General features: G+C 46.5%; 1 protein-coding gene across 3 annotated transcripts; it reads right to left on the bottom strand.

Annotated features, from left to right (window-relative positions):
* Nucleotides 1–338: 338 nt before the first annotated feature.
* On the bottom strand, nucleotides 339–20,640 carry dgkaa (diacylglycerol kinase, alpha a). Of its 3 annotated transcripts, XM_030357633.1 has the most exons (25): nucleotides 20,250–20,640; nucleotides 19,766–19,948; nucleotides 14,896–15,006; nucleotides 14,371–14,447; nucleotides 12,927–13,056; nucleotides 12,606–12,680; nucleotides 12,283–12,332; nucleotides 12,076–12,150; nucleotides 11,138–11,254; nucleotides 9,226–9,343; nucleotides 8,992–9,080; nucleotides 8,791–8,910; nucleotides 8,516–8,614; nucleotides 7,969–8,055; nucleotides 5,731–5,804; nucleotides 5,561–5,635; nucleotides 5,245–5,330; nucleotides 4,662–4,751; nucleotides 4,190–4,350; nucleotides 4,004–4,068; nucleotides 3,327–3,417; nucleotides 3,023–3,209; nucleotides 2,416–2,533; nucleotides 2,067–2,127; nucleotides 339–1,464 (listed from the first exon to the last, which is right to left on the bottom strand). In XM_030357633.1, exons 3-25 carry the CDS (start codon nucleotides 14,969–14,971, stop codon nucleotides 1,384–1,386), a joined length of 2,202 nt encoding a protein of 733 aa, XP_030213493.1. In that variant the 5' UTR covers nucleotides 14,972–15,006; nucleotides 19,766–19,948; nucleotides 20,250–20,640; the 3' UTR covers nucleotides 339–1,383. The 3 variants fall into 3 exon arrangements, with proteins under 3 accessions (XP_030213493.1, XP_030213484.1, XP_030213502.1); XM_030357624.1 differs by lacking the exon at nucleotides 19,766–19,948; XM_030357642.1 differs by lacking the exons at nucleotides 19,766–19,948; nucleotides 20,250–20,640 and having other exon boundaries at nucleotides 14,896–15,028.
* Between the last annotated feature and the right edge of the window lie 379 nt (nucleotides 20,641–21,019).

Below are 21,019 nucleotides of genomic sequence, written 5' to 3'. Positions count from 1 at the left end.
CGCAAAGATCATTGGAAGTAAGAGACCGAACAAGTTAGACCGGGAAAACGCTCTAGTGCAGCATCCTCTCAGCCTAATTGAAAGCCAAAAGCAACGTCAACTTCTACTTCTCTAGCTCCTAATCGCCTTATCTGATGCTGTGTGCACTTTGCATGTAAACATTTCGTGTCTTCGATGGTATTTTGGATTCAGAATTTTACAATTTATAGTTTATATTTCAAATAACATACAAATAATAGTGATCTGGAAATCACATCTGATTCATGCATGAGAAAAATGACACCAATAAAAAAAAACATTGGTTACAGAAAAGTTAATGGAAATAAATTACAACCAAACAAGTTTATCATGGTTTATTAAAACCTTGATTCACTACTACAGTATAATATCAACATTCTCAATATTAATTGAAAAATATATGGCGAATGAAAGCATTTAAACACGCACCACAACAGTTGACAGAGCGTTTTAAATAAAAAAAATTGAAAAAATATATAAATTATGAGTTATTACTGAACACATTAAAATTAACTGAATAGAATGCAGCATGGCATTGCTGTACATATGCACATTCAAAGCGGTATAGACATGTATAGGCTGCGGCGTCTTAGAGGCATCTATTCTGTGGTAGACCTTGTTAATAACTTCCCCTACCTGGCATAAGTATTTATATGAAAGTGAAACATACAAATACAATTCTAAAGAAAATGAATTCAAACCGAGTAAAGATCAGCCGAAACTGAAACCTAAGTTAACCTTCTGCGGTTTGAGGTTAAAATGTACAGTCCAATTATTTCTCAAGCTAACCGAGTTATGCTAATTTGGCAATACAGCAATTCAAACCCAACTTCAGCGATAAAAGAGGTAGGCTATTCTAGAAGTCCCCTTCCACTATGATCCCACTACATTAAGAGCATGTAGGCTAACTAATCATATCATAAACAACAGAGAACTTATCAAAAGGCACAAACAATGGCATATGAAGCTTGCTAGAAGTGTTGCTTTTATCCCTCCGTTGATATTGTAATACTTCAGATGGTCATACACAGTTGCGGTAAATGGGTCATACATTTGTAAGGAATTGGGGGATTAAAATGAAACCACAACAGAGAAGTCAAATTTGGTCAAAATGATATACCCATGAATGAAGATCCTATACATTTCTAAAAGGCCACATCGACAGGGTTGCATTCCTAAAAGGCGTGTCATGCTTAATTGATTCTGTATTAAAGGAGCACTGGAAGTTCCCCAGTGCGTACCTACTTTACATCACTGCATTCAACGCTACGCATTCAGCCTAAACATTCACAACAGAATATTACCAAAGAGAAATCTTTCTGCCCCTGGTCGGTCAGTGGGTCATAGTCACCAATGTGATGGTATTTATTTGTAGCTGAAAAAGCTGGAAGACTTGGCCAGGGGGGCCATCAGCATGTTGGCTTGATTTTTGTGTGTGATGTGAATCTAAAAAGAGAGAAGGAAAACACAAAAAGCTATTTAACAAAATAGAAATACAAATTGTGTGTATGTTCTCATGGTCACAATATCAGAAAAACCTGTGGACTCTAAACACAAACTCCTTCTACAGAGCCATAAGACTACATGTTTGTTTTGGTACAGTCAGTACTGGCCATCGAGAGCAGTGTTGCACTGTGAGTTGCAAGCCATCGATATTTATAAACCATGTTTTGACATGTTTATACTAGACATAACATTGATAAAGTCCCAGGCCATGTTTTGGTTGGTCCCGATCTCCTGCGTGGGTTTGCTATTGTGTATGATAGAGCCATGTGGGTTTGCTATCGTGTATGATAGAGCCATGTGGGTTTGCTATCGTGTATGATAGAGCCATGTGGGTTTGCTATCGTGTATGATAGAGCCATGTGGGTTTGCTATCGTGTATGATAGAGCCATGTGGGTTTGCTATCGTGTATGATAGAGCCGTGTGGGTTTGCCATCGTGTATGATAGAGCCATGTGGGTTTGCTATCGTGTATGATAGAGCCATGTGGGTTTGCCATCGTGTATGATAGAGCCATGTGTGTTTGTTTGTGCTACAGGGCTCACCGTGCAGGGAGGCTGCATCCAGGGCTCTCCATCGATCTGCATGGGCAGGGCCTTGGTTGTCCTGTGGCCGTTGGTCGGCATTGAGAAGGAGCAGCAACACAAAAAAGAGTGAGCAAATAACAAACCTATTGCCCCCTCATCACCCCTCATTTGTATGTGAAACGTGATCTGCTGAAAATGAAAGAGCACACTTCTATTATGCCAACGAGAATTCAGGATCATGATTAGCAAGTGATGAAAGTCAATGAGGGCAGCCATTGGCTAAGTGCCCAGGATTATATCACCAAGACAAGTCTGAACATGACTGTTAGGGGGGGGGGGGGGGGGGGGGGGGGGGGGGCGTGCTCACCTGATGGTGATCTGTGAGGTCTTGGCCAGCCTCACTGCACTCTTCATGCCCGTGTAGATCTGACCCATTTCAATGACCCCCTCCAGGCCCACCACCTCCAGCCTGCGGTCACTGACGTCTGGAGGCAAAGGGAGTCATGAGGAACAGAACCTCACAGAGAAACACGCCCATGATGCAAACAGATATGAGGAGTCAGACACTTTGTTTAGAAATGCCAAAATCCATGGGGAAATGTGTTCATAGACTCAAAGCTGGTGTCTTTATTCATCCATCAAAGTTTGATCAATTAATAATGTGGTACGAGAAGCTTGATTGACATTTACCGGGTCCAACCGTGACAAGGCGCCGAACGCCATAAGGGTTTAATTCAACCTCCTATATTGTCACTGGCAGTGTTTTATCCATTACATATCAGTTTTTCAAAGCATCGACAAAGTGGTTCTGAATCTGTCGGTTCAACTAGGTAGGACATTGAACATTTGATCAGTTTCAATTCAACACTTGACAGGAGATGGTCATCAAATGGTGGAAGACAAGTGAATCAGTGGCCTAATATCCGTCTCCCTCGGGGGTCCCGGTCCGACGCCCGGTGACCCGGCTCGGGTACCTTGTGTGGTGACCTTGAGGACCTCCGGGTCGACGATGACCTCGGGCTCCTCCTGGCCCGCAGCGGCCTTGACGTCCCCCTTCTTCATCTCCCCCCACAGGTTGGAGCCGCCGTGCATGCTGGGAATGTTGAGAACCGCGATCCCCTCCATCGAGAGGCTACTGAGGTCTATAGGCATACCGCAGCACTGACCACACACACAGAGCAGGCAGTGAAGGAAACATGACGCCTTTGGCCCTACTGTCTGACTGAGCACTTTTTCTACCATTCATATTAATGGTAAGGTATCATTTTCTGTTCTTACCTCAATTGTCATACACTCATTGACTTTCTTGCAGGATGCAGAGATTGTTTCTGAAGTGGCAAATTCAAAATACCACAGCTTATTCTTCATTCTGTATCCGTACATAAAACAGGCCCCGCAGTTTAGTGTTAGTATTTAGTACTGGCATTTAAATCCTCAAATACTGTGCCAAACATTAACCCAAGCCAACTGGTGGCTTTGCAGAATTATGCCAGGTCAAATATGACCTTTTAATCGCTAAGAGTGTTAGAAGTGGCCCATTAAAGCCCACACAGTCCCCTAGGTAATGGAGTGTTGGGCTGGAACTCAGAAACAGATTTGGATAGCTGCAATGCTGAGAATCATGATAATGATAATTATAATAATATTATATTATAACTACTGTCGCATTTTGAACTACACTTAAATACAGTTCAAACTGACATGGATAGAGGACATGTTTGCAAATGTCTTTCAACTGTAATTAAAGCATAATTCATAAATGACCCCAGACATGACAGTTTGTGTAGATTGCTGCTAAACATGGGAGAGATGTATGCTATTATCTAGATAGATAATTTAGAAAAGGGCATTTCATTGCTAAACAGCACGTAGGTCAAGGGAATCATCAGTCTTTTGGCACACAGGTGAATATCAGGATGATTCCTGGTTTAAGTATGTCATGTTGTTGCCCACACCTGCTATTAAACTTCTGAGGATGCTTCTCCCTCATGGTGTGAAATCGGTGCGCGATGGAGGCGTCCTGTCGATCATAAAGCACAAAGCACCATGATGAACCCAGTGAGAGACGGGCCCGGCCCGGAGGCGCCAGGAGACAGGAGCTGGACCCTCCTGCTCCTGGACCTGGGTGGTGGCGGACTCACCACTCCGATGGAGAAGTAGTTGTTGATGATCTCGTAGGGCACGGGGTCCCCCTCCTCCTGGTCGGGGTCCGTCACCACCCGCACGCTCCAGCGGTCCATGAGCACCGGGGAGCTGCCCTCCAGCTCCTTCAGCACCCGGCCCAGGTCCACGCCGTCGTACCCTGGGAGGGGGGGGGGGGGACAACACCAATTAAACACTGAACTAAAACTCTGGGCCTTTGTTCTATTTGGAAGGGAGCACGCACACGCACACACGTACGTACGCACCCACGTGCACACGCACACACACGCGCACACACACACACACACACACACACACACACACACACACACACACACACACACACACACAGACACAACACACACACACGCACACAAACACACACAAACACACATACACACACACACACTGAAGGTCTTTATCTTTGACATTTCAAAGCCGTTTGTTCATAGTGTTAAGTCGTTTTCTCACCTCCTCCCCATCGGAGACATCTTGCGAGGTCATTTCCTGTTCCGAGTGGCAGCACAGCTACAGGTGGTCGTACCAGAAGGTTTGCTTTGTCTAAACAGTGGGATGGGAAAAGGAGAATAATAATAGGAAAAAGGGCGAATGCGTCAGGATCATTGGTTGTAAAATGAGTTCTACATTTTTTTATTTTGCTAGTGTTTAAGTGACACTGAGTACCAGTTATATCAGGGTTCTCCCAAGATAATGTCATAATGGCCTGGGAACCAAACAATTCTGCAAGTTCACATTTTTCTAAGAATTTGCTTTATTGACCTGGTGAAGAAATTTCCGTGGAGAACCCTGAATTTATTACATTAAATGACAAATTAGCACCTCCTGCAGGTAAACCAGAGTCACTGCATCAACAGAGTCTCTGGACAAGAAGCATGCTATAAAGTTACAGTAGCTCAATCAAATGGCACATAAATAATATGTATACCATCAAGTGATCCGTTGGAATTACCGGACGATAGATAACATGTGTTAATGAAATATATGGAAAATAAATAAACAAATGAGCTAAACGTATACTGTATACATTTCTCACCTATGGCATCCAGGATCCAGCCCACGGTGCCGTCTCCCCCGCACACCAAGATCCTGTAGTCTTGCAGGTTTCGGAAGAAACTCAGTCTGAAAATATATTGAATCAAAAAAGGCTATTTCAAATACAAATGGAAACTAAAATTGCATTCTATTTTTGGTCTCAAGAGGGGCTTAAGATATCGTTTGCTCCAGAAATCCATTTAGTAATGTGGTTCAGCATTGCATTTAGACTTCAATTTAGAAAACGACACCAAAGTTTGGACTTGTGTTTAACGTTCTTGTGATTAATCGAGCTAAGCTTGCGGCCGGCCCCCCACCCTTGTGCAGGTCCCCCGTTCAGCAGGTTGAAGACCTGCCGTGGGTTCAGCAGGTACTGGAACTTCCTCAGCACCCTGAGGCAGAACAAGAGAAGGAGTGAGGCGACTGCAAAGGAACTCAACATTTACACTTCGATTCCATACTCAACATCTATACACTCGTGACTCACTTTTCGCCCTGTTTCCCTCCACTTTTAGGGTTCACAAACACCAGCAGAGGATGGGTGTTGGCCACTGGGCTGATCTGTACAACAGAGGGGCAAAACCGCCATGAGTTAAGACGGCAGTTGGCCAGCCCCCTGTCTACGTAATAACAAGGCAGACGGGCTGTGCAGGAAACGACGGACAGTACAAAGGATCCCTCTGGGCTGGCTGAAAAGACGCAAGCCCCCACCCGCCAGAGATAGAAGAGACGGGACATGAAATGCCAACAGGGCAATTCTGAGGACCACACAGGCCTGTATCAAATGTCTCACAAACGATTATGTCTCCCGAACTGATTATTGAACATTGGCCCTCACCCGCGTGGAAGGGGGTAGCGACGAAGCACTCGTGATCAAATGGTCGTCGTCGCACCCTCACACCTCTTTATCTCTCGCAAATGAGTGGTTGCTTATAATTGCTGTGAGTTAATGGTTATTGATCCTCATATTCTGTCCACGCTGCAGAACTGTGAGGTGGTGCTGAGAGGAAGGGTGTGGGCGGTGCTGGACATGAATGGATGGATGCTATCGGACCCCTACAGGGACCATCTAGGGTTCCTTACAGTACAAATGAGACAATGACACCAGTTTGTACTGTTTCCTCTGGACCTTTGTCACGGCCGACAGTATCCATGACAAAGGTCCAGGGGAACGTGTGATGTCATGGCTACGGACGATACACTGTCCCCAGGACGGTTCCGAAGTAAATGCACAGATGTACCGCGTAGCTATTTGAAGTGCCCAGAATTATATAGGAACAATTTACTTTGTCTGTTTGTTGGTAATTAAGGACATTTCTAAATAAAATCACTTTGTTGCAGAAGTCACCCCTCCATCTTCACGGAAACATCCAGAGTTGTATGGTCATACTGAACCCTTAAATAATATAATAGGTACTCAGTAGTCACAAAATATCCACAGTATAAATTCTTTGCAACATCCCAAATAGTTACCTCCATATTGCATAACTTCACACCTTGTTCTCCAATACCTATGTATGAGGATTGGTACAAGCTGTACTTGTACAAATACACCCTGGCGGATTTTCATTTTACGTCGCAGGGCTGTGGTCTGAAGCGTTGAGCCTCTACTTTGGTGTCTCACACACGGCCAGCATATTGTCCAGCTGAGCTAATCATAGATAAAATACATAAAACACTTTGGTGTTACACTGTGGCCTACAGACAGACACATAAGGTACGGGACACACCCCAGGTGAAACACATAACTTTCATCAAACATATGATTACAACAGATGAAGGACTTCAGGCAGAGCATTGTCGTCACACGAAACATCTCCTGTCTTCTCAATCTGTACTCGGTTAAGGTACTATTTGCACAATTGCCAAACTCTTTCGCATTGAACACAAGTTTCAGCATGATCCCAGCAACCAAACATAAAGGCCCTAGGACCTGTCTGTTCATTACTTTTAATAAGAACTTTGTGACACACAGCCATCTCTGAAATGCAAGTGGTTTTACATCCCCTCATTCACGACGACAAAGATCGCAAAGTGAAAACAAGCTTTTCCTCCCGATAGACACAGTAGCAGTGTTAGAGGAAGGTCGCACTGTCTCTACTGAGTACAACTGGACCTCTGATCTCTTCTTAGGTTGACATGTACCCAGGGTGCAGGTTTGTGGCTTATATTCAGAGCAGAGTGCAGGTCACCAGACATCGGCCCGTTTGTCACGGCAGACTATGTAGGGTGGACTGCATGTTTATAAACTCATTGAAATTGCCTTTGAATGAATCACACAATGACGGCTGATGAATGCAGATCCCTGTGGATATAACCGTGTTGTGCTGGGCTTATGCATACCAAGGAAGGCACAGAGCGCTCTATGCTCTCACTTTTCCCACGCCGGGTCGTCCTAGTGACACCTATTATCAGAGGCCTCGCCCTGTCCCGCGGTGCGCAGCCACGCCAGTTCCCCTGTGGAGCCTCCTCCCTCTCCTCCTCATCCCTCTCCTCCTCCTCCCTCTCCTCCTCCTCCTTCTCCTCCTCCCTCTCCTCCTCCTCCCTCTCCTCCTCCCTCTCCTTCTCCTCCCTCTCCTCCTCCCTCTCCTCCTCCTCATCCCTTTCCTCCTCCCTCTCCTCCTCCTCCCTCTTCTCCTCCTCCTCCTCCTCATCCCTTTCCTCCTCCCTCTCCTCCTCCTCCTTCTCCTCCTCTAGCCTCCGTGTCGTTGTGCGGGGACAATACCTGCAGCACCTGGCCGTCGGGCGTGGTGTTGAGCTCAGATTCCTCTGTGGCCGTTGAGCATCCGTTCTTCACCTCTCCTCGCCGCTCCTTCACAGAGACAGAACACCATCGGTCAGATCAGCCCGCGTTTGCTTTAGAGGAATACCAGTGGCATGCCTCAGGGTCGATTCTGCATACTAGCAGAATCGACACTCAATAGTCATCATCCTAGCATAGTTCATCAATAGTGAGCCTCCTAGCATATACAATCAATAGTGATCATCCTAGCCTATACATCAATATTAAGCATCCTAACATATACACTCAATAGTTATCATCCTAGCATAGACCATCAATAGTGAGCCTCCTAGCATATACCCTCAATAGTAAACATCTTAGCATATAAAGAAATGTAATGACGAGCAACCTAGCCTTTAAAGACACTCAAAAGTGAGCATCCTAGAACACAAAGACAATGGTGAACATCCTAGCACATAAAGACACTCCACAGTGAGCATCATTTAAATGCAGGAAGGAACCGTGAGCGGATGAGCCGTGAGTGTCTGACCTTTATGACGGGGTAGATGGCCCAGGGAGGGAGGACGTGGTCTCGGAGGGGCCCGCATGTGCACTCTATCGGCTCGTGGGCGACACACTCATCGTGGCGCTGTAGAGAAGCAGAGGTCACGTGACATTCAGACCCGTTTACTGCAAAACGCGGTCGACAAAAGAAGAGCACGAAAGACAAAAAGCTGAAGAAGAGACTGACAGAGATAATGAGAAAAAGTTCAAGAAAAAGGTGGAAACGACCGAGGGAGGAAGGTGGAGCAGCCCTCAGCGTACCATGGTGTGGCACCAGACGCAGTGTTTGCCCGAGAGGCCCTGGTAGCTCTTTATCTTCTTCTGGCATTTGTCACACTTCCCAGAGTCGCAGTTCCCGATCACCCAGTCATGCGCTGGGACCTGGAACATAGGTGTTAACCGTTTACAACCCGCTCAGCTATCTGATCAATGCATTCTCTGGGAACAGGAATGTAAAAATACCCCGGTTTCTTTCTTTGACTTGACATAAGTCCTGGTGCAGGGAGCCGTGCTCCGGTTGGCACAGCGGCCGTGGACCGTGTATTTACAACCTGTTCAACCAAACAAAAGACTTACATTCACTATGAAAGTCTACACAGAAGCTTTCTATTTAGGTAAATAAATAACATTGCTTGCTGTCTTCCAGAAAGAAAGCTGTTGCACCGCTGCCCTCTGGTGGTGCAGTGGAGTACTTACAGGTGCAGCACAGGCCCTGTTTCCTCAGTCCCAGCAGCATGTTCTGGCAGACGTTGCAGTAAACAGGCTTGTTGAAATGCTTCATTCTCCAAAGATGCTGCCCGTCCTTTTGGGTCATCTGCAAGAGCAAAGACATTGGTGTCATGGCCCATGGGAGACGTTCACCAGATCTCCTTCACCAAACATGGTTTGTGGTTTAGCTTATATCTTTTTTCATAATTGCTTAAAATAGTCTAGTGAAACCCTGCTGTCATTGTAAGAAACTACAACTCATCCTAGGCGGCTGCAATACGTGGAAACAATGCTTCACCACTACCCCTTTTCCATTACAGAGATCTTCATATTTTTTGCAGGGTATATGTGTGCTGTGTGCAAGGCGTGCAAAAGTCACTCTTCCCACCCACGCACTGACTGCCGCAGACAAATGGCATCTCTCATGATCATAACACAGCCCAGAGGGGACCGGCGACAGGCTCTCAAGCTCTTAACACTTAAGTCCTTTACATCTCTCTGTGTCTTTAGCCACAGTTTGGTTTTATTCCGTTTTGTTGGCTGAAATGCATCCAAGATGCAGGTTACGATGTCATTTATTAACACCGGACAGCGAATGCACACACACACACACACACACACACACACACACACACACACACACACACACACACACACACACACACACACACACACACACACACACACACACACATACATCCAAACACACACGAGTTCAAATGGTAACGCATGTCAACATTATTAGAGAGAATTGAATTTATGCTAGGGTAGGCAATTGGGAGAAACCAGCCAGAGGAAGCTAGATTGAACATGTTCCAACTAAAGTGCCACCCGTCCCTCAGGCTTCCCTCCAAAGCCACTTCCCCAAACACAGGAGCTGCTCTGCTCGCTCCAGTCATGGTCCACCTAGCCATGTGGATGACTCATGTGCAGTAAGCACACGGGCAGAATGCGTGCGGGTAGCCGTGTAGGCAGACAGACAGGCAGACAGACAGACAGACAGGCTGCCCACTTCACACATGTATTCTAGGAAGGGCTCATCATCACAGGCCTTCGACAGCCAAAGATACTGGATTTAGTCATAGCATTTTGTTGAGGGTTGTCGGAGCAAAGAGGCTTTCAACAGAAACACTACTCTAGCTGTAACCAGCCACATCATTGACATCGTACGTTATCGACGGTATCTCCAACATCCAACAGTCTGGCCAGTGCGCCAGTGAACTTTGGGGAGCCGTGAGCGGAGTGCCGCCCACGCACGGCCTCCGCCTGGGTCTTGGCTGTACGGGTGTCTGGAAATAGCCTGATGGGAAATCCCTGGCATTGTGGCGGAGGCTTGGTACACTCACAGAGCCTGTCTGGTGGGCCCAGTCTGCCAGCAGATGGCTTCACAGCATGAAGAAGGGATACGGGGGCTCCACAAAAACCCTTCTGCAGAACAATGCGCCGTCGGAACGGTGCTTTAGGAGATAAACATACTCTCTGGATACCAAGACAAGCCTGCGCCAAGATCGTCCTGCCAAATGGTGCCTCCCTGGGGAATTCTGTGTGAAATAACACCCGTGTCTAACAAACTGTAGTGGTTGTAGTTAATTGATTTATAAAAAAAGAATAGACTAGATTGTCAGTTATTCATGCAAACTAAGTCAGTCAGTCTCGATGGCGCGTACGACCGCGCCCTGTTGAAGACTGAGTCTGCGGAAAAAAACAACAAGGGACTAGAGGGCACCAAAGAGGAACGACTCTTTTCCTTTTCCCTGGTTGCTCAACAACACGTGAGCGCAGCCAGCCACGCACACGCTGATTCCTGGTGGCCCCGCCGCCTTGAGCCAACACAGACTCACAGAACAACACACCAGCCGCCGGGGGGAGAGCGGGCTAGGGGGCCGGCCGTGTGCCGTACCTTCAGCCCCAGCAGGACCAGCAGGGGGATGTTGTTCATGCCCCCCTCCACCCACTCGTCCAGGGACACGGTGCCGCTGGCGTCGGCGTCGATGGCCACCATCATGTCCTTCAGCACCTGGGAGACACCAGAGTCCTGCCGTCAACTCTGGATCAGCACTCAGGCACGCACGCACGCACACGCACACACATATACACACACACCGTGTTTGTGTGTGTGTGTGCGGGTGTGTGTCTGCCCTGAACAGGTTTCCCGACTCTGTGATCGTAATCTCCCTGACAGTTGTACCCAAGATGTTATCACTGGAAAATGAGTAACAGGTTTTTATTGGGCTAAATTGGTTAAGTGGAACACACACGTGGAAGCACATTTTATAATAAATGTGTCAAAGTTGTAGACTGTGTCTGTATTGTATTGTATTGTTTTACATTCAGAATAGTGTCACACAACTAGTCAATTAAAATACAATACTGGTCTAGCTGATCAAACCATAGTTACTGTTCTGTAGATCCCGGATTAAACATTCAGTACCAATTAAATGAGTCAACACGACTTGTAAACAGATAGTACTTTGGGCTTCTGGAATCGAGGTGCGTCAGTCAGTGCTGATTTTGTTGACAACCGTGCAACGCCATTCAAGCCCTATACGAAATGTCTTATAACAAAGACCACAGTGCTATATCACCATTGTTTACATTCACAGCAGGCGTGTTAACTCATGACGCTCAAAGTAGAATTGGCAGAATGAACAGAATTTGACAGATAATACTGTTAACTGATGTTTTATGGAAGCCCGGGGAGACGTTACGATGGTTTGATCACCCAGACGGGTGTGGTCCTCTCAAGTAGATATTTTCTTGTGACGAGTCACGTTCGGTTGGTACAATGTGTTAAGTGTTAAGAGGAAGGATGTGGCATAGAGCCCACAGGGGACTCACGGGTCTGAGTTCGGACACATCCCATCCCAGGTAGTCTGCGGCGTGCATCATCTGGGCTATGATCCGGTCCACCTCCTGTGGGCACGGAGAGGCGACCAATCAACACATTGAACCAACACACTGCAGGACCCAGAGTGGCCCACGCTCTGTGGAACTAAGGGACGGGATGAACCACTATAACTGTACGTATAGAAGTACTGCACTCACAGAGCTGTCCAGGACCCCGTTGCCATCCCGGTCGTAGAGCTTGAAGGCAACTTAGGAGGAGAAGAAGGAGAAGAACAATGAGAGACAGATGGACCAATAACAGTCAAGATATTTGTGTGTATGTGTGTGTGTGTGTGTGTGTGTGTGTGTGTGTGTGTGTGTGTGTGTGTGTGTGTGTGTGTGTGTGTGTGTGTGTGTGTGTGTGTGTGTGTGCGTGTGTGTATGTGTATATGTGTATGTGTGAGAGAGAGAGTGAGAGAATGAGAGAGTGAGAGAAAGAGAGAGCGAGAGAGAGAGAGAGAGAGAGAAGAACACAGGCTCACATTCCAGCTTGTCCCTGGGTTGACCATCCTCCAGCAGGGAGAAGTAACACGAGACGTCCTTCAAATAAACCTCTTCTACGGGCCGGAGGAGAAGCGGAGGAGACGATTAGCCACAGCCACCATACCCCCATTCACGTGCTTCCACTGCTAATCTGCCGCCCACATGAATGCATATTACATCAGTGATAGATGTCACGTGAAAGAGGCCATACATTAGAATGCATTCTAAGGGGTGCAGGGGGGGGGGGGGGGGGACAGAGCGACAGAGGGAGAGAACGAAGGGGTTGTTTATGGCTGTGCCGGGGCGGTGCATGAGCTCACTAGCGCTGTCATCCTGGGCCGACTGAGAGTTCTCAAAGGAGCGGAAGAGCCTCTGGCAGAGGTCGAGGGGGAGGTCCCCCACCTCCAGGTAGGTCTTCAGGAAGAGACGGAAGCCCTCCTCGTTGATGCGCTGTGGAGAGGCGGAGCAGACCCATAGATTATGTTGGTGTCCTCTAGGAGTGGGAAGAGTTAGACCATGCTGATCAATTATTATTATCGATTTTTAACCCTAAGGAACAATCTTGCACTTTTCATTACTATAATGACCTTGAAACAATTTTTGTGTTGTAATGCAAGCCCATACTTAAGAATCACCATCATAAGAAGACAAATAAGTGTTTCAGATTATACAGTTAAATGGCAGATAGTGGTCTGCTGGAAGCAAAAGTGCACTATAACAAGAAGCTGACAACTAGAGGCCTCCTTGCTGCCAACGGGTACCTCTGGGTATTTTATGAAACTACAATTAAACAGGATTCAGAATTACTGCTACTTTGCCAAAATGCTGCGTGCCAAAATGAAAATGTGTGTGTGTGTGTGTGTTTCTGTAATGTCCTGTGACTCACACATCCCCCCTCTCCCCCTGTTTACTTTTTCATCTTTTGGATGTCGCTCTTCAAAAGATGGGGTAGCATGAACAAACACACAAGAAAAAAACCGAAGCTGAATAATTGCCAGGCCATCTGTGTGTCCTGATATTTCCATTCCTCAGAAGACGAGCAGCTCAGGGCTAACGAAGCCGGACTCCCATGGAATCGATGGACCAGAAATCTACTTCTTGTTGACATTCCATTATTCCCCTGCTGGGACCGGCCGCGACTGCCCGCTACTAAATCACCACAGGGTTCGGTACAATAACAGGCCGGGGAAGAGAACATTACAGCACACCGCTGGCGCTGCAGCGCTTTGCAGAGTTTCGTTACAATATCAAGCGGGCGATCCACACAGGCAATCAAGACGTATTGGTCCCAATTATCACAGATCAATCTCTCCTTCAATCTACTGTCTTGTTAGGGAGTGTTTCTATTAGCATATTTGCTGAAAGGGGTTGATTTCTCCAGGGACCGGAGGGCGGATGTCATCTGATGATCTATAGAAGTGCAACTAGACTAGATCTTACGTTCAAGCTTAGTCGGCATGGGGGCCACCAGCATAGTACTTAGCTAGTTTATGCTGCGTCTGCACAAAACGGGAGGTCATGTCCATTTGCAACCCTGCTTTCACGCTCATTCCTCCAAGGCTGCGCCGTCTGTCCTCAAAGTCCTTTTTCAACTCAGGACATTCAACGCCCCAGAGGCACCTTTGCCTTAATACGTTCATCTCCAGTCCTCCATCACCTGTAGTTTGTTATACATTCTGCCCCACAGTTCTTTTAAGTAAACGCACGCCGGGAAGAAAGCCACGGCAGTGACAGAGAACGTCAGTAGGACACGCTATCCTTCACCTCTCCGTGGCGGTGCTGGGCCAAACGGCCGTCTGCATCGAATTCCCTCAGCACATCTTTAACCTTCAGGCTGCAGTCTGGTAGGAGAAACACACACACACACACACGGGTTACACACGCTCAGGCACCTTTGCACATGAAAGTGCAACTGCAAAACTTTTGAAATGCACGTTCACAGAACCCCCCCCCCCCCCCCCCCCCCCCCCACCCACACACAAAAAGAGAATATGACACATTACCAACTTACTCTCGATAAGAAACCAATATAAACGTTTGGGTTATTGACCAAAGAACAGGATGAACAAGAATAGAAGTACGCAAGATAATTTGCGCACACAGATGATAAAAAAAAAAAAGCCACTTGGAACCTGTGGTGTAACGCAAGAAGACCGCGTCTATAAAAAAATCAATAAAAGCAGCCAGTATTTCTGTGATATGGTGTGGGAGTGGTGCGAGAGCCACCTGCCACTAAACCCCCCCCCCCCCCCCCCCCCCCTCCAGCCTCCCATCCTCCCCATTACCCACATTCAATGTACTGCTGCAGCTGGATGAAGTCCACTGGATTCAGCTCCTTCACCTCTGGGTCGGCGGGGGCGGCCATGGTGCCTGGCTGCTCTTCTCCTCAGCCTGCGAACACTGGAGGAGGAGGACGAGACGAGAGAGAGGACCCACTGAGCAAGAGATGGCTTCAGATGATTGAAATCTAGAGCGAGAGAGATGGAGGGAAAGAGTGGGCATGGTGGGGAGCGGGAGGGGCGGGGGGAGGAGGGAGGATGCAGGGGGGGGGCGTAGCAGCAGCAGTAAAGTAGACTGCTGCCGCATCAAGCCGGGGCTGAGAGCGAACGCAGACAACATCCTTGCAGATTACATCCGCTCTCGCCCTAATGTGATGCTACTAATGTAGTTCACCTAATGGTAAGGCAAGAGACACACAACAACAACCTCGGACCGCGGCTCAAGGTTTGCAACGCTGAGTGAGCAAGCAATAAACCAGTGCAGGGATCGGCTTTTAGTGGGATTTTCATAATTAAATTAACCATATAAAATGTCTAATATTTAGCATGCCAGTATAAGCAGTGACTGGATTGACAGTGTAAATACTCAGGCCACGGCTTCGCCACTGCCGGTCTGAAATAAGACACTCTCAACAAAGCTCATTTAAATAGTTTGAGAACTAAATAAGACAAAAGCTGCTTCAATTGATGCATGGGTCCTTTGAGTGATAGACTAGGAACTGTTGCCGGTAATGCAATGCTTGGTTTCCTGGCGTCCAAATCACACATAATGGATGCATTAATTATTGATAATAATAACAACAGTAAAAACATTAATTGCGTGGCAGGTGTTAACACCAGGTGTCCGCACATAATATATATGTGATGACACACCAGCCCCCCCAGACACACCCCCACACAACCCCCCCCCCCCCCCCCCCCCCACACACACACATAAATATATATATATAAAGTGATTTCAGTAGCACTGTACCCTCTAATTCCAACCCGTCTCGGCCGCTTGCTATAAAGTGGGTCTGAGTCTATTAAGAACGATGTCAGACAGAATTCTTGGTCACCGGGGATCCCTCAGAATCTAAATGTTTTCCATTGTACTTTGGCCTTTAGCCATAACCCATTTGTATGACATCATTTGTCATTTCTACAAAGAAATATTAATGAGGATTTGTTCCTAAAAGCAACATGAAAATGAAACATCTTATGTCGAAAATGTTTTACAATTGGCAAGAAATGTATGAGGGCTTCAGATAAGAGAGGGAGAGGGATTGTGTTGACATCAATCTGTATCAAACATTTTAATTATACACACATATATGCCTGAAACACAGATTAAACTGTACAATCTCAATGGACTTTCTCTGGCAGGACATGTAACAACAGTACCAAGTAAAACATGTATTATACAAAAAGAATGAAAGGCAGCAGTATATATCTCTTCACACACATATGTGAATGACCACCAAGCCTCTCCATTGGAGGAAAGCTTTCACTGTATTGAGCTCTGAAAAGGTCGTGCTGTCCCCACTTAGCGTCTGCCAAAGCCCCGTCCCGGTGTTGCCAAGCAGCTCCGGCTGTGAAGCCACTCAGAGCGGTGCACAAAACCCCTAAGTAACGCTTTTACTGTAAAGTCAAAGGGCACTCTCCACCAGCACCCCTCTCAATACTTTAGATATTCTAAAATATTCTGTGTGTTCACCAATACTAGCATGAACATGTTCAGGTGGATGAAATCAGTTACACGTACATCTTCAAAAATGTTCCTTTCGTTTAACAGTGATGTGCTCCAACATGTCAGTTTCCTCATCACCAACGGAAAACCGTCATTACCGCCCCATACGAGAAGATAGCTCATAATCGAATTCCTCTCTTCCTGATTGGATAATTATTTACACTCACAACACATTGACGTGGAGAGTGGAGATCACCTCCAACAATGAGGGAGCAGCGTCGGATCACTGCAGAACGGGGAATCTAATTCAGAGAGAACACCTCACGCTTGTGTCAGCACTGTGGAACAGTCACAGGGGCAGCTCTGCGGGATTCAAACTTTCAGCAGCTCAAATAAACCAAGTCAGGGCCCTATAGCTTGGGAGAGATTTGGTCAATCGGACCGTGGAAGGTGTGTGCGTTGTTAACCTACATACACAGTGTATGACCACCTGCCTCTGGTCCTCACTGAGATTACGCTGCAGAGCTCCGATACGGAAGGCCCTGTTTGGGTGCTGTGTGTGTGTGTGTGTGTGTGTGTGTGTGTGTGTGTGTGTGTGTGTGTGTGTGTGTGTGTGGTGTGTGTGTTTGTGTGTGTGTGTGTGTGTGTGTGTGTGTGTGTGTGTGTGTGTGTGTGTGAGAGTGAGAGTGAGTGTAGGTTTGTGTCCATACTGTACAATATAGTGTTGCCATTGTCTCTTTGAATGGAGAACCCATTAATGTTTTAAATTAAATTGGAACCGAGATTGTAACTGAATCCAGTAACTGCATTACGGAGGCAATGGTTGATTCGGAAGAACAATCGGATCGTCTCGGCTATAAGTAAACATCAAGGATTATAATTATTGGGCTTGTGAATCTGAGGCGGGCCTGTATAAAAATAAAAGTATTGTTATAATATAATTACAGAAATACATGCAGCCTTCTAAATAGATTAAACCAGTGGAAAGGGAAGACAAGCTAAATGAATTGTCACAAATGCTTGGTGGTTTTCTTTCCAAGAGCTAGGTCTAGTGATTTCCCATATCCAATCTTTCTCAGGGGTCATTCTACACAAACACTCTTCCTATGCAGCATCAGCCTAAAGGTATAGGGATGACCTTTTTTGCGAGTAGGCCGGTGTTTGTACAAGCTGTCGTAACGCCCACACCTTGTGTCAAGGAAATCTGCCGTTTTATAACACCGGTGGGACTGAGCCTTTGAACCCCTTCGCTTTGTGCTCGGAAAACACGGCTTAGTGTTCTCCTTTGAACCGAGCGCTCGTGGAGACTGCGCTGGAAAAAGTTAAGAGGCTATATCTAAAAAAGAAAAAACACGAAAAACTATAACGGCAAAGAAGAATGACACACTGTCTCTCTCGCTCTCCCTCTCGAAGTGTGGCGGCCTGTGTGTTATATAAGGTTCGGCTCTGCGTGGTTTCCATGGAAAACAGGTCCCTTCATCAGCTACTGTCTGAACCTCGACACGGGTGACTAACCGCCTCAGGTAGTGGGAGGTGCTGGTGCTGGTGTGGGGGGGGGGGGGTCCTCCCTGACTTCTCTTGTTCCTCCCACGCTGTCAGACACTTTTGCTGCCTCTGAAACGGGAGGTGGGGGACGCTCTGACACTGAAAGTGCATCAGGCATGCAGATGCTACTGTGACTCAGTGCCTGAACAAGGGAATACTCCCTTACTATAAATGGCATGTTTGCTCAGAAGGTCACTTCCAGGGCCGATACAGGAACTCAAGCACCAGCCTTCACTCTCCCTCTGGGCGGAACCAAAAAAACAACCTCTTAAAAGATTAAATTTCGCTCAAAAGGGCAGAAGCTTGCTGTGGCTGCTGCTTGCCCCCCTGCTGTTGCAACATATATTCCTGCAGGGCGGGTTTACATGTTGAAATTATGAGCCGCATGCATGATTGCTAAGAAGCCCTACTAAGAGTGAGGGAAGTGTTGGAAAGATGTGTGCACCGTGAGCACTAAAGGATCGTCACTAAAGTATGAATCACAGTGTTTTCTGCAGTAGAATGTGGGCGAGGCGTTCCTTGCCACTTGGCTTCAAAAGGAGCATGGCTCATCTGCGGGTCTGACTGGGGCATGGCTTATGTAACGGCTAGATGTTTTTGTGGAGGCAGTGGAGAAATCCTTGCAGTGTTAATCACAAAACCTCAAACCTACCCCAAGACGTGGGGTTACTGAGTCATTTGACAAGCAAGTTGCTCTTAATGTGAGATCGGCCTCAATCAATACCAATTGGTTTACATTACATGTATAGATTATCAATATAATCCGCCAGATCCCAGGAGAGAGCAGGCCTGCTAAAGGAACAAATGTGTCATGGTCAATAATAAAAGCTAATTTAACATTTGTTAAAGAATAATAAAGGCTGGTAAGTTACTACAGCTTGCTTGACTGCACAGCGGGATGCAGGGTATGAAGCATCCAATGGGTTCATTTATATTTGTCATGCTCCCTCTAATTCTGATGTAAACAGTAACCATGGGCAGAATGACCTCACTACTTTATTGATTTTGCTGCTTGAAGCTCTTGTGCTGCTACAGAATACCGCTGGGTGTGTGTTTGTGTGCGTGTTTGTCCGTGTGTGTTTTCTTCCAGCAGAGCTAAATGCAGGTTTGATTCACTAGATTTCATAGCATGTATTCGTTGGTTTACTTATACAAGTAAACAAAATGAATAAATTGGAATAGATATTGAAAACTTATGGTGTGACGTGTAAGAAAATAAAATAAAGCTCTACCCTCCATTGTCAATATATGGATGAGGGGAAGTCCTCAGTTTGACAGCTCAGAAAGAGTCGATCACCAACGATGCTCCCTTTTTTTTCACAAAACAAAAATCGAATGAAACGTGTAGTACTACATTTGTATTAATTTCATTCCAACAATAAACACATTATTACTCATGGTCATTACTGCATCTCAATTTGTCATGACTTTCCAAATTTTACCTGCCAGTAATTATCGCTTTATTCTAGTTAACAACCAAAGCAGGATCCCTTAAACCCAAAATCCACACTGTAGTTTGAATTCCACACCAGCCCTAAATAGCATGAGCTGAGTGATGAGTTCTCAGATGTAATTCAAGAACGCAGAGACTTGGCATTCAGAAATAAACATGGCCCAGCAGGAGGGTCGCTCTGCTTTGATGACTAGTTATTATGAATAATCCTACCTTATCAATGCAGGCGTACAAGTCAGCGGCATGTGTCTCAGGAGGTAGAGCGGGTTGAATGGTAACCGGAAGGTTGCTAGTTCGATCCCCGGCTCCTCCTAAGTGTCGCGGTTTCCCTGAGCAAGGCACCTCACCCTGACTGCCTCTGACGAGCTAGCTGTCTCCTTGCATGGTTGACCTCGCCTTCGGTGAGTGAATGTGTCCACGAATGGGTGAATGTTAGGAAATATTGTACAGCGCTGTGAGTGCCCACTGGTTAGAAAAGCGGTGTACAAATTTAGGCCAGTTAAGGGTAGACACAATAAATCCTTCGCTTATCGAGCAGGAAGACCACACCAGGCTACTCCCCCATACTGAGGATGTGCCAAAGTTTGAGTGCGGCTGACTTATCGTGTTGAGTGCTCTCTTTAACTTTAATAATAAACCACCCTGCGTTAAAGCACAGCGTTATCTCGGAGAAAGCATTGGCAATATAAACATCTACCTTTCAGTCCAGCCACTTCGTGTTCCTCTCTGGGTTTTTTGTTGTAGTTAGTAGCAGTCTAGGCGGTCCAGGCGGTTCCTAGTCACGAATGAAGGAGAAGATTCTCGGTGAACTTCTCGTCTCCGCCGCCGACCGAGTCTGACTCGGAGAGCGCGAGTGAGCAAGTGTGAGTGGGGCACTCGAGCGACTCCCACGCGGCACGCCCGACGCGTCTCTCTGCTTTAGTGCAGCCGACCAAAGCTGCGTATAAAATAGAGCGGCCGGCACCCCTTCACCGATTTAAAATGTTTTGCCTGTTTATATGTATGTCTGTAGGTCAATTATGGCATCCATTACACTCCTGAAAAACCCTGGAAGGAGGGATCCCCCACACGGCGTTCCTTCTCAAGATTTATTCTGTGCTTATTAAGGGAGTTTTCTCTGTTCCTCTTCGGGGCTAGGGTCAGGGGGGTGTCATAATGTTAAGCCCTTTGAGACTGTACAGCTGGTTATGGGCTATAAACTAAATAATATATTAAATTGAATTGACAACTTAACCAGATTTGTTTTTGTAAGCTATTTGTTTTATTGACATTGTATTGACACCTGAGATTGAGTCCCCCTTGTTATTTGTGTCATAAGTTGCTCGGACAGAAATAAAGCGAGACTGCAGCATCACTGCACACTGCACAAACCACACAATGAGAACCAAGGACAAAACCAGGTATGCCACTTGGCACCAGGGCGCATGATGTCACATTCCGCAGTCCACAATAGGGTTTACACCCCAC

This window comes from Gadus morhua, chromosome 1 (genome assembly GCF_902167405.1).
Source record: "Gadus morhua chromosome 1, gadMor3.0, whole genome shotgun sequence".
Lineage (NCBI taxonomy): Eukaryota > Metazoa > Chordata > Actinopteri > Gadiformes > Gadidae > Gadus > Gadus morhua.
Note: the sequence above shows the minus strand (reverse complement) of the source record. Positions and strands in the feature narration are given on the sequence as shown.

Bases quoted from the DNA above. Each gene is read 5' to 3' on its own strand.
- dgkaa (XM_030357633.1), bottom strand. From the start codon at position 14,971: ATGGCCGCCCCCGCCGACCCAGAGGTGAAGGAGCTGAATCCAGTGGAC. The intron at 9,081-9,225 runs GTAAGTACTCCA...TTGGTTGAACAG, and splicing joins ACAGGGCCTGTGCTGCACCT to GTTGTAAATACACGGTCCAC. The intron at 3,210-3,326 runs GTAAGAACAGAA...GTGTGTGGTCAG, and splicing joins ATGAGTGTATGACAATTGAG to TGCTGCGGTATGCCTATAGA.